At 34.9% G+C, this 18,680-nt stretch overlaps 1 protein-coding gene across 11 annotated transcripts in view; it reads left to right on the forward strand.

Annotated features, from left to right (window-relative positions):
- Positions 1-18,680, forward strand: part of CDC42BPA (CDC42 binding protein kinase alpha) — a 347,703-nt gene that overhangs the window by 283,114 nt on the left and 45,909 nt on the right. For 4 of the 11 annotated variants that reach the window (XM_064594444.1, XM_064594451.1, XM_064594450.1 and 1 more), the window contains one exon: positions 12,411-12,494. In XM_064594444.1, the coding sequence (XP_064450514.1) occupies positions 12,411-12,494 (84 nt within the window). Of the gene's footprint in view, positions 1-1,283; positions 1,323-8,477; positions 8,583-12,410; positions 12,495-18,680 lie in introns of all 11 variants that reach the window. The other 7 variants (XM_064594441.1, XM_064594448.1, XM_064594445.1 and 4 more) reach the window with 3 other exon arrangements.

Here is an 18,680-nt window from a genome sequence, read left to right on the forward strand (position 1 = left end):
CGGTCCTCACGGAGGGACGGGTATGGCCCACAGAGTAAGAGATGCTGAGGAAGACGAGTGCGTGCTAGGCAGGCAGCGCGTGGTTAGGGAGGGGGAGTTCTGCCTAAAGCAACAGGAATGACTGGACGAAGACACAAAAACTTCCTTAGGAACCTGCAGGCCTTCTAATCCTGGTTTGCCATTAACTCTCTGGGACACCGTGTTCAGGTCATCTGCCTTCCAAGTCGCCTAAAAAGAAATAAAAGTTCCTGTTTACTAGTGTGCCAGAGTTGTACAAATAACACTGATCACCTGGAAGGATGTTTCTTATCCTTCCATTTCCTCTGAGCTCTGTAGCTCCTGTAGTTCAGTTTATAAATTCCCTCTCTAGGTCCCCCTACAAATCTTGTACGTCCCTCACACACCTCGCCCCCCAGCTTCCCGGAGAACTCTGCAGCTAACCTCTGTCACAGCATTTGTCACACTGTGGGTGGCATGGTGTCTTCCCCACCAGTCTGTGAATGGCACATCTTCTGTGTCTTTTAAAAACCTGACCTATTAAAAAAAATAAAAAATAAAAACCTGACCTATTGCAAACCCTCAGTAGATGGTAGGTTCTGTTGAATATAGGGAATTGCCAGAGGCAGATACAGTTTATATTTATAAAACTCTGCTGTTCACGCATCACCAAGTTCCAGAGACTTGGGAGATATTTCAGTACAGTTATTACCTACTTATTGTTATTGCTGCTTTTCCCTAATTACTTAATCTTTAATGTCCAAAAGGTGAAGGTCCTTCTTGACTTAAGCCTAATGTCTAGTCAGGATGGACAGTATTGTTGAAGTAACTTTTTGTTTTCATTCATTATCAGTAATTCTGAAGGCCTAAGTTAGCTTTTATCATTTAAAAGCATCATCTTTGGAAATAGTAAGAATTTGGTAGGTAAAAGACTGATTAAGTATTTTATTAACTATTACCCAGCACTAAATCAGAATTATTTGGATCATTTTTGTTCTCACATTTCCAGTTGTTACTACCAACCTCTGCAGAAAAGAGATTGTCCATCACTTGATGGAGCATTATTTCGTGGGTCACTGTTTGCGTGGGGTCCCATGAGTCATCATAGACCGAGTCTGAGCAACAATTTCTTTACTGTCCTATCCTCCAGTTTTTCCTGAAAATACCTATCAGAAAATGTGTCTTTATGTGTATGTTGATATACTTTGTCTGTTAATACAGCGGTAGCCTTCGAGAGTCGTGTGTGAATATTTGTAACGTGCAGTATTCTCCTTTCTTTGTTGAAGCGCTCTCCGTCCTGTACTCCAGCTAGCAAAGGCAGACGTGTAAGAAACTACTGCACTGTGTGTCCCCACCCCATGCCCTCCACCCTGTCTCTTCCCCTTCTTGCCTGTGGTTGCGGAACACGCTAACGTCTCCGCGATGTACTCTCACCTCTGCTGCATGCTGTGTGCTGCTGGCCCTGCTGTCGCTACTCTGCCTTTCTGCATTTTCTTTTTGCTTTTTCTTTTCTTGTTTTGGCTTTGGCCGTAAAGCTTTAGGAATGTTTGTATAAATTTCAGTAACCAAACTACTAAAATTATAAGGTATCTTTATTTTAATTTTTACTAGGGGAAAAAAGTGATCCTAACATATGCTTTCCAAATTGATCGCCTACAAAGTAAATGAGTTTCTAAATAAGAATCTGATATAAGCAAATATTAGAGATTTCCTAGAGATTTTAATTATGTGGAAAAAAACCTTGATGATTCATATTATGCAGAATTCAAAAGAATTTGGGACAACTTATAGATCTTACTGACTATAATTTTATGTAAATCAGTTTTGCAGAAATCTTTGATTATTTAATGTATTTCAGAGGAATATCCCTAAATATGTTTATAGATTTGAGGCAATAATATTAATAATAGTTTATATTCTAAGGTATTTCCAAGATATTTTTTTTTTTTTTTAAGATTTTTTATTTATTTATCTGAGAGAGAGAATGGGAGACAGAGAGCATGAGAGGGGGAGGATCAGAGGGAGAAGCAGACTCCCCACTGAGCAGGGAGCCCGATGCGGGACTCGATCCAGGGACTCCAGAATCATGACCTGAGCCAAAAGCAGTTACTTAACCAACTGAGCCACCCAGGCGCCCAATTTCCAAGATATTTAAAAATACCATGACACTTTATATATGTATTGATAACAAACTATAAGCAACATCCTATGCTGATGCTAGCTCAGTGTTTCTCAGTACTGAATGGGCCAGCCATTATCTCTATCCTGCAGTTTTCTTATATGCTCAGAATGGGGCATGTATTTGTGGAAAGATCTCAAATTTCCTAAACCAGCATCCACCCCAACATCAAGATACACAACATACAAACCCCCTAGTTGAGAAGCAGTGGGCTAGCTGATGTCTGCTCTGGTTTTCATATGCGATGTAAAATAGTAATATTAAAAAGGAACTTCTGTGGTAGATAAAAGCTTATAAATTTTCAGCTTCATAATCACTGGATTAATCCACACCTTAAATCCAGAATTCTGACTTGGAAAGGGCTAGATAGATCATGGAATAATCTGGTTTACAGGGAGCATGGGGAGCAGTAGGGTGCCTCACTGCTTCCTGTGCTCTTATCTTTCAGATGTCGTGCTGCATTGATGGCAAAATAAACATGATGAACCCTTACATAGCACATATTTCCAAACTCCTGTTTAATAATGAATAAGCAGGTCAAATACCAGTGGTATTTGATAAAGTCATAGAACTATGACTTTAATATCTCATTGATTAATGACACTTTTGAAAAGACTGCTGGTTCAACTGATTTTTTTATTTATTATTTTGTTATTTAGAGAGTTAAAACTGTTGGGTGCTTGGACTTATCAGATTAAACTGAGTATGTGTTAAGTATACCCTGTAACCTCTAGGAAGGAAGACCAAATGTTGTGTGCGCAATTATATTAGGGTTCAAATCGTCAGCCTGTGAATTGAGTGAATTTTTAACGAGTTTTTTTTTTTTAATACGGTTATAATTAAGAGAGATTTTATTTTTCTGGTTAAATAGAGATTAATTATATCTCACTTGCCTTGTGGACTTCTAGGGGCCTTGGCCTCCCAGAGCACCTCTGTGAATCTTGATATAAGGAAAAATTTTTGAGGGAAATACTATTCAGTCTATATCTTCATTCTATAGGATATGAATAAGCTGCACTTAACCAGAGTCTCTTGACGTGTATATGATTTTTTTAAGTGCAGATGTGATAGGCTTGATAACCTGCTTTCCAGGCTTGTTTCAATTTTTCCTTGGTTATGTATCTGACAAGTTAAAAAACTGCCTCTGGAAAGTGGTGATGTCTATGAGGGAGCGGAGTGGAGAATCAACAGCTATTCAGCAGGTACAGAGAAGCATCTCCCTGGCTATAGTTGAGGGCCTTGATAGTCCTGGGAGACGGCAGTGTGTTACAATAGGACAGAGACGGTTACCATTCCTAACAGTGGCCTTGAATCCAACAGTGACATATAGTTGGGCTATATACTGTGTTTTCAGACAGGCAGTAAGTAGTACTTTTATAAACTTAAAATTCTTAGGATTCTTACACGTCCTATAAGTGAGGTTTCACTGTTCAAGGTTTGCTGTGTTTTTATTTCCAGTCCACTATAAGTTTCCATTTACAATTTGAATATGTTATTTTTAAGTGGTGTTATTCAGTTAGGCATAGCACGAAAAAGATTTGTTATTAATATTATCATTAATGCCCAAATATAAATGGTTATGGAAAGGTCCACAGTGTTTTCATTAATAGTGAGAAACATTAAGTGTCTCATTTTAGATTATTCCTTTAGAGTTTGGAAGAGAGATTATAAATAGTCAACGTGTAACTTAAGTTTCTTTTATGTTTTCTGAGAACATTTGTAAATTCTCCAGAGTAGATTTTCAAGTCGATATATTGAAAATAAGGAGAAATTTTCAGAAAGAGTAACAAGTTATATTATTTGTAATTAGTAAGATTGCACTTACTAGTCGTAACCTTCAGTGATTTATTTATTATTTGTTTTAGGATGATAAAATATTAGATTTGCTGTTTTCCAAATGATACAGTATTTCCCTAACACTGTTTTTTATCATAAGCTCAGTTAACAGAAAAAATTATATCAGTGAAACGTTGAGGTTTTGAAGTGTTTCTTTAATACAAAAAATTGGATTACTTGCCACTTTGTTTCCAAAATACTTCTAGCTAACGGGTAAAGATAATTGATGATAATTGTATTTTTTTGGTTAATTTAGAGTTTTGTATTTACAAATACCAAACAACATGTTAGATGTAAGCTTTTTTAAAAACCTATATCTAATCTGTATCAAATCTTGGTATCTTTTACTTTAAAACCAGGTTTCTTATGAGAATGTTTTGCTTCTTGTATTTTTCAAATCTATAATTATTTTTGGAGTAGAAAAGGCCCATTGATACATGTTCAAGATGAGTTGTTGTAGTTGTTTTTATTATTTATCAGAAAACCATACTGCATAATTTGAGGAGTTCACCTAAAACTCAGATCTGATCCTAGGGGGAAAGAAAACTTTTCTATTTTACTGCACTACTCTAGAAATAAATTTTGTGGATCACTCAGTAGGGAAATCCTAATAGATTCAGGAAACATTATAGACTTTTTGCATGACAGTGTTATGTATTGTGGATGATACTGCTGATACTCATTCAGTTTTTCTTTTTTTTTCCCTGAAGAGTAGAGCAGTAGGTAAAAATGACATTGGAGTGTAGTAGATGTTTCTAATGCCTATTCATCAGAATAACTCCTTGACGTAGGTTTACTTAGAAAAAAGAATTAGTTAACCAGGAAATAGAAAAAAATCACATTTACATAAAGATATTCCTCATCTTTCTCAGTAGATTGCAGCTTAGAAATATTGAGTGAATTGCTTATACTGTTCAGTTAAGATTTGTTTCCAAGATCTTCCTCCAGATATTATCAGAAGGTACTATCCAATTAATACTAGCTATGTATTACTTTTCACTATTTTCTCCTTTTTATCATTCTTTCTACAATGATAAATGCAATTATTGAATTGTGATATCTCTGCTATGGATGTATATCATGTTTATCAGCTTTTCCTGCATTATTAATTCAAGTCATTGCTTACATTTAATGCTATATAGTTTTTCAAAACACAAAGAATTTAACTTCCATGGTTTAAGTATACTATTAATGACTGTATTATAACCACGATAAAGGTTTGGAAGGTAAACATAATTGATATGCTATTAATTAGATGCTTTGCTGCCATGTTATATCTGAATCATTGACAATTAACTATTAAGTTAACTTTAGGCTGTCTGCAAAGTCTGGCTTATAGTTATTGAGTATTCTGAAAGTTCAGTAAAATTAATTGCTTTTTAGTGGATAGAATAAGTCCTTAATTATAAATGTATCAGTAAGCATGTAATTATAGATAAAATTAATAACATCTTGAAAAACCAGTCCTGCTGGTGGTAATTAACACTTTGAATTAGAAAATATGTAAGTGGTATTATATTTTTCTTATTCTTCCTATTAAACCTCTTTTGAGTTATTGTTTACACTGGCAGTAATCCAGAAAGGAAATGAAATATGTAAATCTATTAATCTAACAGGTATTAGCTTCTAACAGCTTTTAGAAGACGTGGGAAAAAGTTTGTTAATTCAATATTCAAAACGTTATTGCCATGAGTTTTATTCATCTTTACCAAACTTTGTTCCTTGTCTTTCTAAGAAACACACTTTTGAGAAATAAAGTGGTAATTTTTAAACTTCACTTATGCATTCATGGTTTTTTTAAAAATCAGAGTATCATCATAAATGGCATAGTTCCACTTTTTAAATATACTCAATGCCATCTCAAAATATTACTCAAATATTTTTACTTACTGTTAATTTGTTTTAACAAAAACTACCTGATTTTGTTTAATCTCTGGAATTTATTTTAAGAGCATATAGTTCCAAGAAGCTGGTATGCTAATTTTTATTATTCTATTTTATTAGAATTGGTATTGGGTTGGTTTTTAAATCTAAATGTTTCCTCTTTTGAATAACCGGTTTTACCTCATGCAGCTAAGAAAATCATTTTAAAATCTATTCTCATTCCTGTTGTTTTTTTATTTATGAGTTAAAAACTTGTTAGGAGAAACAGACTTTTCATAAATGACAGTAATTCTAAAGAAGGGCCGAGAGGTATGTATTTAAAGCCTCGAGAGTTCTTTAAGAGTCACTAATTTCTGTAATCAAGGATTAAACTTTGATGGTGTATTTTTCCCTTTGTTTAGTATCACACTGTCATCATGTCACAGTTTTCATAGGGTCGTGAAACATGATGGTGAATGTTTGAAGAACCAACTATGGGGTGGGGGCAAGGGGTGGGGTCGATTTTTAGGGGTGATGATTTCCATGATGTACACCTCCCAGCAGGGCACGTGCTGACAAAATGTCTTAAGGCAGCGTGTTCTAATGTCATTGCAAGAAAGTAGAGGTAATCAAACCGCATGCTCACCTCTGGCCAGCGTGTGTTCATGGGGCTCAAAGAGCAGATCTGCTTTTCAATTGTCAGCCTGTACTCCTGAACACAGCAAGCTCCTGCCTTTCTCATTTTTGAATATCTTTAAAGTAATTGGGCCAGAGGCAGAAAGCCACTATATTAGCTGTCCAGTCCCATTCACAGCATTATCCTTTGCACAGAAACTTCTGCTTTTATCTCTTTCAAGCTATGGGCTACAGGCTTTTGTGTGACAGATCAGAAACTTAAATTTTATTAAAATGACCCAGTTTTTTGCACTTAGCAAATCCCCTACTTGGACACTTCTTGAGAAATTTATGAGCTACTTAACTTGATTATTTGGGGTCATTTTACGTTCTTATTAGTGTAAAATGCATCAGGACTGCTTTGCTTATCAATTCCATTTTAACTGAACCCCCTCCCCTCTTATTCAGCTTGCAGTTTATGTAATTGTATGGAAACTAGAAGGAAGATTTCTAGAAAGTAGGATCTTTCTGCCCTATCTCCAGCCCAGATTTATATTCCAGATTAATAATTTAAAAGGAGTACCTTCTCTATGACTCTCCCTGCGTAAAATTGTGAACTGGGCAAAACTTGTCTTAGAGTCTCAGTTTCTTCTTTTTTTCACTCTCCTGTTCGTGATCAGAGTTCACTGTCAGGAAAAGAGATCATGTAACTCATTCTCCATGACTATTAAATTGCTATGAGTACCTTTACTGTGGAGATGCCTCTGGTACCACAAAAATAATACTGGATTTGAAGTCAAGGAGTGGGATTCGGGCCTGGCTCTCCCACTTCATAAGCTGTACTAGTTTTCTGAAATCAGCCACATTGCACACTTCAGAGCGGACATACAGCTGGTATGCTTCAGCTCAGGTGTTCCAGTTTTTAAAATATTGAAATACCTTCCTAGCTGATGGTACATAGCTGCTGCTCCAAGTTCCTTAGATGCCCTCCTGGAGACCCTTCTTCTCCCCACGTCCCCTGAGCGCAGTAACTAAAGGTTTAAGGCCTGGTTGGGAGCCATGTGAGTCATCCCCACCAAAGTCTTGCCTTGTGGTTTGCCAGAAAACCTGCCTGTGCCCAGCAGAGGACTCCTGCAGGGTTAGCCAGCTCACTAGCCTGTCCCTAAAAGAGTAACCATAATATAGTAAAGGAAAAGAAAAAAATATTTTAAGTACCTATTTAAAATCCTTAAGCTGATTGTTCATTTTATTGAATTGTAGCTTCTGATCTAAGCATTGTTCTTGCTGTACAATACAGTTGAAACAAATTCCCCAACCTCTTTTCAAAATTGCTTTCATTGCCCTTCATTTCAAAAATGCAATCCTGGTAATTTTGAAAATTGCCAAACTGAATATATCATCGATTGGTATGCTCCATAAGATCTTTAATGCTAAGTTTTAACCCCAAGCATTTTGAGTTTCTAAAAATACTTGGTTAAAAGGGCACAACTGAATATAAGTGCTGGTATTTCTACTGCTGCAGAATAAAAGTGGTGTTACCATCAGCCAACACAAAACTGATAAATTAGTTTCTTTTACTTTCAAGTAATGCCTGGTAGATGACCCAATTTCCTTCTTATGAAGGACAGAATTATCTCTAATCTGCAGCACATACTCTGTTAAGTACTCTGCACTTAATTCACACGTATGATTTCGTTTGTGCAATACAAGTCAAGAACATGTATTAGAGACCAGTGCTCAAAGTCGGAGACCGGCAGTGAAGATGGGAGCATTTTGTTAACTGTTGTCTTTATCTTTGTTTACATTAAAGCTAGCGGTTATGCTTTTGTATGATGACACATCCCGAAGGTGAATATTCAAACTGAAATTTGTTTTCCTCTTCTCAAGAAATGTTATCATGATTATGCCTTACAGAAATTTGCTAAGAGCTGCACATTGTTTGAAAGTGATTTCTTGGGTTTTTGTTTTTCCCGACTTATCTTCCTAGACTGATCCTGTTGAGAACACATATGTACGGAATCCGAACGTCAAGGTTAACATCCAGTCAAGGTCCACATCTCCTTCCACATCTAGTGAAGCTGAGCCAGTTAAGGTGCCTCATTGGAGCAGTCTTGCTCCCCAACTTTTCACTTGTGTCAGGAAAGAGGGAATTGCAAAAACAAGTGAAATCTGATTCTTCTTTTAATCAAATATATTATGTAATAAGTCACAATCTATTGGAGATGATTGCGTTTGACTGATAATGTAAATACGACTCTAAAACAAAAGTCGCAAGTTGCCCCCCGCAGATTCAACCTAAAACAGACAGATACTTATTTACTTATAAAGGTAGCCTTTATTTTAAGTAAAGGACTATATGGAACAGAGGGCAGGGTTATCTCAATTTTGGAATTGTCAGATATAAACTTGGTAGGCACATGGCCGTGTCAGGTGCCATTCTCGTATTTTAATTTGTCCAGTAAATGTAATAAGACCTACACAACTGTTATTTCATAAGTACAGCTTAAAATGAAAATTGCCACTGCTGGCCACTGAATAGTTTATTCTAACTGCTCGGTCTGCAAGAGGCATTCAACTATGTCATGCCTTTTAATAATACAAAAACAGTGTTGTTTTGTACCTCATGTTAGTCAGTGGTTTCAAACAGCCAGTCAGCCAGTTTTCTCAACAGAGGTCATTTCCTCAACGAGTGAGAAGGATGTGTCATGCCTCAGTGAAGCCCTCCTGCTTCGAGATGCAATTTGGATTCTTCACTCAGCTTGCAGTTCTGACAGAGCCCCTTTGTTTCCCATATTCTCTCTAGAGCTGTGTCTCGTGTTCAAGGGAAGCAGACAGTCCATTCTGGAAAGCTGTCTGAAGTGAAGTGTGATTTGTAGTTAGATTCTGACTTGATTTTTTACAACCTTGTGACAGACTACCTCAGACTGGTTAAGTTGATGAGTCTCTGCTTTTTTTTTTTTTAATCATTGTTTCAATATTTTGAGCTTATACATGTTTAATGTTGAAATATCTCAAGCATACAGAGGATAATAAACACATAAGTAACCACAATCCACAGATTTAACAGATGTGAACATTTTGCCCTGTCCTTTTCAAATTTGTTTTCAAAGAAAGAAAATATTCCAGAGAATTGAAACAGCCTTCCCTATACCATTCCCCTCTCTCCTTAGTCAGACATATCTAAAGACCCTGAAATTGATGCACATCTTCTTCCTTCGTTTTAAATTTCACTTCATTTGTATCCATAAACAATATATGAGAATGTTTGTTTTATATTTATGTTTTACACAAACATAAAGCTTTATCTTTCTGTAACTTCTTTCATTCAGTATTATGCTTTTGAGCTCGACTCATGCAGATACGTGTCCATTTAGTTGATTCATTATAACTGTTACATAATATTTCATTGTATGAATATACCCCAACCACTTATGCATTCTCCTGTTGTTAGATATTTAGGTTGTTTCCGATTTTTGCTATTACAATCAGTGCTGAAGTGAACATCCTAGTAGCTGTCTGCTTTTGCAAATATGCAGTTTGTTTAGCACATATATACCTGGAAGCTGAATTATTGGGTTGTGTGGTATATGCATTTTCAACTTTAACTAGATTTTGCCAAATTATTTTCTACAGTGGTTGGACCAGTTTTCACTCCCACCAGCAATATGTGAGAGTTCCCCATTTTCCTACATCCTCACAAACCCTTGGTACTGTCAGACATTAACTTTTGCCAATTTGATGGGTATGGAGTGGCCTTTTTGTTTTTAATTTGCATTTCTCTGATCTCAAGTGTTAATTCAGCATCTTTTTATGTTTATTGACCACTGGTGGTTTGCCTGTTTATGTCTTTTGTCTGTTGTTCTACTGAATTATTTTTCCTATTTTTTGTAAGTGTTCTTTATGTAATCTGGGTACTAATCCTTAGCTGGCTATATGCACTGCAAATCTTTTATTCCAGTCCGTGGCTTATTTTAAAATTTTATTTGGTGTCTTTTTGTCTTGCAACAATGTTTATTTTAAAGTAGGCTTATATATATCAATCATTTCCTTTATGACTTTATGTTTTTTATGTCTTCCTAAAGCAGTTCTTCCCTATGCAGCATTTAAAAATTTTCTTCCATACTTTTTTCTAAAAGTTTAAAATTTTTTGTTTTACCTGTTTAGGACCTTAAGCTGAAATTTATTGTTACATATTATGTGAAATGGGGTTCTAAATCTATTTATCTCATATGAACAGCCAACTCTACTATATTTCCCCCATTGATTTGTAAAACAATCTCTGCTTTATATATATGGGTCTGTTTGGGGGTTCTTTTTTCTCTTCTGTTGTTCTTTTTGTCTATTCCTGTATCAATATCACATTGTCTTAATTGCTATAACCCTAAAATAATTCACCTGGTATAATCAGCCACTCCCACCCACCTTATTCTTTTTCCTTTTCCTTTTGACCCTTTAGTTTTACATACGACTTTTAGAATCAGTTTGTCAGGTTCCATGTGGAGCCTTTGATTGAAATTGCATTGAATTTTATAGATTTATCTGAGGAGAATTGACATCTTTGTGATTGGGTCTATCCATCTATGAACAGGGTATACATATTATCATTTAGATATTCTTTTATATCTTTCAGTAAAGTTTTGTTAGTTTCTTTATGAATTTACTTCATATTGCTTGTTACATTTGTTCCTAGGTACCTTAAAGTTTTTGTTTCTACAGTGAATGGAATCTTTACCAAATATATATTCTTATGGTCTTCATGAACTCTGTTGATCTTGTATCCAATACCCTTACTTCACTCCTTTTTTCCTAAACTTCTCTTGGGCTTTCTGTGTAAATTATAATGTCAATTTTGTTTCCTATTGCTTTTTATTAACTTTTATATAGGTTTTCAGTGTTCCTCTCTTTAATCTCTCATGTTTACATTTTTAAACATTAGTTTATAAATTGGGTTCAAAACTTTTTCAAGCTATTTAAAGTAAATTTAAATTAGAACTAAACTCACAAGCAGAAAACTCTGAGAAGCCCAATTCAATTGTCTTTTAAGGTTATAGGGCATAGAAAATACTCTGTATATATAGTAACAAAGGCAAAGAGAGATCATTTATTTTTCTCTTAATATTAGACTATTCTATAACTTTATTCAAAGCTAGCTTTTTCATCTTGTTTGCTTGCTTAGCATCCTAAAACGAAGTAATTCTTTGTGCCTTTTTTCTAACACTTTGCTAATCAAGTGATGTCTCTTTTCCAGTAAAATCACTGGTTCCTTTCATTGAAAGAAATATCTTACATTAATGTCTTATAAAGATATGGCTTTTAACTTTTGAATTTGTATGTTAAGTTCTGAATTCCAATAATACTAAATAGTCTAACTCCCTTCTTTGGAAATTGATTTCTGCACAAAATCCCACTAATCTCTCTCTCTCTCTCTCTCTCTTTCTACATACACACACAGACACACAAATCCACTGAATTGTGTTCCATATGTGTAACATACATTCTGTGTATAGAAGTTAGGAGTTAAAAGAATCTTCTAAATATTTTGATTTTAAATCCTTTTAAAAAATCAGATACTTTTAAGAATTAATGTGCATTTTCAGATGAACTTCAAAATTAATATCCTAATTTTTATGTAGGCTGTATGCTGTGACTTTTTTGTTTTCTTCTGTGGATTCTCTTTTCTGAATCATTTCTTTTTAAATTTCCAGACCAATTTTTTTTTTTTGCTATTTGAACAACTATTTCATTTGTAGACATTGCAGGCTGAAATTTAAATTATCAACACTATGAGAATTTTAGCTTCATTGAGATATTTTTTGCCTTATTGATGTCTTGCTTGGCTTTATTTACTTTGATTTATTTTTAGTGATGTGTGAAATAGACATTTCATGACATTTATTTCCTTTTTTGCTCCTGGATTCAGATTGTAGACAGTACTCCTCCTCCAGTTCACACACCAACCTTAAGGAAAAAGGGATGTCCTGGTTCAACTGGCTTTCCGGCTAAGGTACTCAATCTAGATATAAGCATGATGTGTTCTGAAAAAAAAATACAAATAATGGATTCCTTCTGCTTTTTGTATTTGCTGTGATTTTTGCTATTGGTTTCCTCAAAATTGCAAACATAAAAGCTTGGAAAGAAAATAAATTTTATAGGACTGGAAATAACCACCACTAAGAAAGGTAGGAAGAGTGTCATAAAGTTTGTTTTGTTTTGTTTTTCTTCTTTTTTCTATTTTTTAAATAATTTTAATCTAAAAAATTATAAAAATTGAAGATGGAACAGCTATATTGAAGTGCATAGTTTGGTTTGGTTGGTTTTATTTATTAGTTGAAAAGCCTGACAAGTTGGAAGTTTTGTGCCTTTTTTATAATTTCTGGGCTTTTGAAAGATTACTATTTTTAAAGTATATTCTCCTTTTGTTTTATGCTCTTAAGGTTTTTTCAAATCAGTTTTGGGCACTAACAAATTGAAGGAGAAATAAAATCATTGATAAACCAATTTTTTCAAAATTCCAAACAATTTTTCATTATTAATTGTTCCCATTTTTTTTTTTAAGATTTTATTTATTTATTTGACAGAGAGAGACACAGCAAGAGAGGGAACACAAGCAGGGGGAGTGGGAGAGGGAGAAGGAGGCTTCCTGTGGAGCAAGGAGCCCGATGGCAGCTGCTTAACCAACTGAGCCACCCAGGCACTTCCCCATTTTAAAATACAAAACATGGAATACATAGTAGTGGAGGAACGTGCAACTTGAATATACCATAAGCACAGCATTAGCGTGCACTCAAATGCATATTTGATTCAGGAGAAAGACTACAGACCTGCAAAGTTCAGAAGAATGCTGGGTTTGTGTTTTGCTAGTTCTTTGGGGTTATACTTTTATTTTTATATCTACAGGAAAATAACATTATTCTAGATGTATTTACATAATATTTATGGGATTAAACATTTTAGAAGACCTCTTAAATTATCAATCAAAAAATAATATAAAGAGCTTCGTAATCATATCTACAATTTCCTGAATAGGACTATGCCCCAGACATTATCTATCTACTATATCATTATTTCTGTCACTACTATTATTTCTGTCATATGTCTAAAAGTTTCTAATTCAATTCTTACTACAGTGTTTGGAGGTGTCTAATATGTCTCTACAGAGCAGAAAACTAAGGCTTAAAGAAATTAACTGTCCGAATGTCACACAAATAGTAAGCTACAGAGCCAATATTTGCATGTAGATCTGTAGATGTCTAAGTATTTTCTTTTAAAAAGTATCTATTAATGTTAGATATACAATTAGCAACTAAACACATAATTGCACCATAATTTGAGATAGTTTGGGGTTCTAGAAAACACAGATTGGCATTCTTTACTTATCTGGCATAGTTAGTTAATGTAGGTAGTAAAATAAATGGAAATTTCCAATGAATAGAAATCATTGCTTCTATGCTTGCTCTCTTTTTTGTGGTCTCCTTGTTTCCATCTTCCTAAATTCAGTGTTTTGAAGTCTGCTATTGTAAGGAGTAGTGCTTAGAGGATGCACTGTAAAGAAGATATTAAGTTGAGGCCACTCAGAAGAATCTAAGATTGAAGTTGACAAACCGCTGAGAAAGAGAAACATTTAGTGAAAAATTCAGGTGAATTACTACTTTTTCATTCTATTCAACATAACTATCACTGAAGTATTGATTATGGTAGAACATGAAGATTTGGTTGCTTATATCTCAAGCTCCTACAAAGAAATTCTAAAAATTGGAAAGCAAATGATCTCCCTCTCCAGAACAGAAACCTTGGATAAACCACAGAGTGAGAGGCAGGTTGATGGATCTGAAAAGCTAATAAAATATACAGAAGTATAACTGGTATAAAAGAAAAACAAGCTGACTAACCTTTGCTAGATACAGCAAAATTCTGAGACCAGAATATGAATTTAAAATAGGCACAATAAGTATCTGAAAGAGATTTTTTAAAAAAGGAAGTCTATTGGTAACATGGAGTGGGATAAGGCACCTATGAAGAAAAATAATTTGCAAGTGCTTCATGTGAAAATATAACTGCTGGAATAAAGAACTCAGCAGATGGCTTTAATAGAATGAGCAAACTAGATGTAGGAGAAGAACAGTTAATGGGGTGGAAGATGACATGGGTGATATAAGACATGACAAATAGTTTCAGTATCTCTGTAGTAGGACTTTGAAGGGGAAGGAAAAAAACAGAGGCACTTGAAGAAATAATCACTTAATATTTCCCAGTAATTAAAGATGAAAAACTTCATATTGAAATACATCATTATGTGCTAAAGAGAATAATTTTTAAAAACTTACACTTAGACACATTATAGTAAAATTTAAGGATATCATAGATCAAGAGACAATCCTAAAAACTTTGAAAGACATCTGTATCATCTGTAAAGAAAAATTAAATTGATATCAGACTTCTCAATGGCAACACTAAATGCAAGAAAACAATTAAGATAAATGTTCAAAATGTTGAAGAAAAAGAACTTTGAACCCTAAGATTTTAACCAAGCCATAGTATCACTTAATTATGAGAGTAGGTTAAAAATATTTTCATGTATACAAGAACTTAGTAAGTTTTATTTAAAAAAAAAAAAAAACCTTCTCTGAAAATACTCTTTTATACACTAAGAACATACTATCAGAAAGGGAAATTAAGATAACAATCCCATTTACAGTTGCATTGAAAGGAATGAAATACCTAGGAATAAGTTTAATCAAGGAGGTAGAAGATCTATACACTGAAAACTCTAAGACACTGATGAAAGAAATTAAGACACAAATAAATGGAAATGTATTATGTGTTCACAGATTGGAAGAATTAATATTGTTAAAATGTCTATACTACATGAAGCAATCTATAGATTCAATACAGTCCCTATCAAAATTCCAACAGCATTTTTCACAGAAATAGAAAGAACAATGCTAAAATTTGTATGGAACCACAAAAGTCCCCTCAAAGAGCCAAAGCAATCTTGAGAAAGAAAAAGCTGGAGGCATCACACTTCCTAATTTCAAACTGTATTACAAAGCCATAGTAACCAAAACAATATGGTACTGGCATAAAAACAGACGCATACATCAATGGAACAGAATAGAGATCCCAGAAATAAATATGCATATATCTGTTTATTGAACACATATATTGATCACTTGATTTATGACAAAGGCATCAAAAATATACAATGGGGAAAGGACAGTCTCTTCAATAATTAGCACTGGGAAAACTGGATATCCACATGCAAAAGAATGAAACTGGACCACTATCTCACACCATACACAAAAATCAACTCAAACGGAATGAAGACTTGAACATAAGACCTGAAACCATAAAACTCCTAAAAGAAAACAGTGGGTAATCTCCTTGACATTGGTCTTAGGAATGATTTTTTTGGATTTGATATCAAAACAAAGACAAACAAAAGCAAAAATGAGTAAGTGGAATTACATCAAAGTAAAAAATTTCTGCACAGCAAAAAGAACCATTAACAAAATGAAAAGGCAACCTATGGAATGAGAGAAAGTATCTTTAAGTCATATATCTGGTAAGGGGTAAATATCCAAAATATAAAAGAACTCCTACAACTCAATAGCCAAAACAAAACAAAACAAAAAACCCAAACAAAACAAAAAACCACCACATAATCCAATTAAAAGATGGGCAGAGGACCAGAGTAGACATTTTTCCAAAGAAGACATCCAAAAAAATTGCCAAAGATACATAAAATGGTGCTCAACATCACTAATCATCAGGGAAATGCAAATCAAAACCACAATGATGTACCCATTAGAATGGCTGCCATCCAAAAGACAAAGAGATACCAAGTGTTAGTGAGGATGTGGAGAAAAGGGTTGTGCACTGTGGGTGGGAGTGTAAATTGGTGCAGCCACTGGAAAACAGTATGGAGGTTCCTCACACAATTAAAAATAGAACTACCATATGGTCCAACAACTCCACTTCTGGGTATATATCTGAAGGAAACAAAATCACTATCTCAGAGAGATATATGTACCCCCACGTTCAGTGCAACATTATTTACAATAGTCAAGATGTGGGAATAACCTAAGTGTCTGTTGACAGATGAATGGATAAAGAAAATGTGGTGCACACACACACACACACACACTGGAATATTATATGACCATAAGAAAGAGGAAAATCTTGTAATTTATGATAACATGGATGGACTTTGAGGGCATTATGTTAAATGAAATAAGAGAAAGACAAATACTGTATGATCTCACTTATATGTAGAATTTTAAAAATTTGAACTCACAGAAATGGAGAACATATTGGTTGTCAGGGGTAGGGTTGGGAGATGAGGGAAAAGGTACAGACTTCCAGTTACAAGATAAGTAAGTTCTGCAGACAAATGGAATACATTGTGACTATAATTAACAACACTGTATTGTATATTTGAAACTTGCTTAGAGAGTAGATCTTAAACATTCTCCCCGCAAGAAAAAAATTACAACTATAAGAGGTGATGGATAATCATTTTGCATTATATACATGTATCAAGCCATGATGGTGTATACCTTAAACTAATACATTATATGTCAGTTATATCTCAATAAAACTGGAAGAAAAAAAATATTCTTGGAGGAAATTCTCCATCAAAAAGAGATATAAAGCCACAAGGCCACTGTGAGAGATTTGGGAATAGGGTGACTAGGTATCTCAGAGGACTTTACTGTAGTCTGTAAAAGCAAGCACCCTCACTCTACAAAAATCAAAGAGAAAGGAAATACATATTCAAAGCAGTCCAGAATTAATCTAAATACAAACACAGTGGAGGTTAAGTGTAAGAATCGGGTGAGGTGAGCATGCTTAGGCATTTGTCTCATCTGGGGAGAAGCTGCAGAGACAGCGAGGCATGTTGGTTATCATGGTGGGTTCCTAGCAGGGCCTCCTAAATTGCAGTCACAGCTCCATCACTAATTAGCTGTGTGAACTTGAGCAAGTTACCTTTCCCTGCTTCCATTTCCTCATCAGAAATGAGTACAATCATAGTATCCATTTCACTGGATTCTTTGGAGTTTTAAAGAAGCTTAATATTTGTAAACACCTTAGAACAGTACCTGACAGTGGTAGCATAGAAATGTTTAAATAAATATTGGTAACTTGATAAGGAAAGTAAGCACAAGTTTGAATCTTAATGAGTTGAAAGGAATCAATAGAAGACAAGCATATAAAATGTGTAATTTTCATACCTGCAGAAGGAAATGCTATTCATTGAACTGAGGCAGGAAAGAGAAAAAGGAGAAAGGAAAACATGGTGACCTGGTGCTCTTAACTGCAATAAATTGTCTCAAATCCCAATGTCTTAGAAAACATTTTTATTATGCTCACAGTTTCGTGGGTATGAGTTTAAGAAGGGCTCCAGTGGGAAGCTCTCACAGAGGGTCTGTCGTGTGGGTGTGGTAAGCTGTGAGCTGAGGCTGCAGATGTGTGGAGGTTTAGCTGTGCTGTATGTCCAGGATGGCTCACTCCCATGACAGGCAGCCGATGCTCAGGTCTGTCCAGATGACACCCTCAGTCTTCCTACATGGCGGCTGGCTCCCCAGAGTGAGCCTACCATGAGAGCCAGTGAGAAGCCACATGGCTGAAAGCAAAGGTGGATGGGAGGGAAGAAAATAAGGGAAAACAGAGGTCACAGATATGTACTGTAATATGGAGTTTAAGGTGTAAAACACCAAATGGCACGAAAGAGGACATTGTATGCTAGTAAAGGGAATAATAGATAAAGAAGATAATGATCATGAATGTGTATGGGACTCACAAAGAAGCCCTAACCTATATAAAGCAAGAACTAAGAACTTGGGAGGAGCAGGTTAGAGACAAATTGGAGATTTTAATTCACACCCCTCAGACAAACAATATAGTAGAGAAAATGCTGGGCAGAGGACAGAGGGTTAATACCTGCATGCACTGAGAGCTTTTATAAACAAGGGGATGAACATGCAATAGTTAACTGGCCAAAAGTCAGGAATAGGCCGATGAAAACTTAAAATGACTGAGAGTGAAAAGATGGTCAGACTTACAAGAAGTTGGAGAAAAGCAGATTAAAGTAATAATGAACTACCTCTTTACATTTGTGGCGTACATATCCTTGTTATCAGTAAGATACTGTGACACATTGTAGGTGGAAATGTGAATCAGTACCACCTTT

This window comes from Mirounga angustirostris, unplaced genomic scaffold (genome assembly GCF_029215605.1).
Source record: "Mirounga angustirostris isolate CCGP_5_RB_7025 unplaced genomic scaffold, mMirAng1.0.hap1 SCAF_6, whole genome shotgun sequence".
In the NCBI taxonomy this organism is placed as follows: domain Eukaryota; kingdom Metazoa; phylum Chordata; class Mammalia; order Carnivora; family Phocidae; genus Mirounga; species Mirounga angustirostris.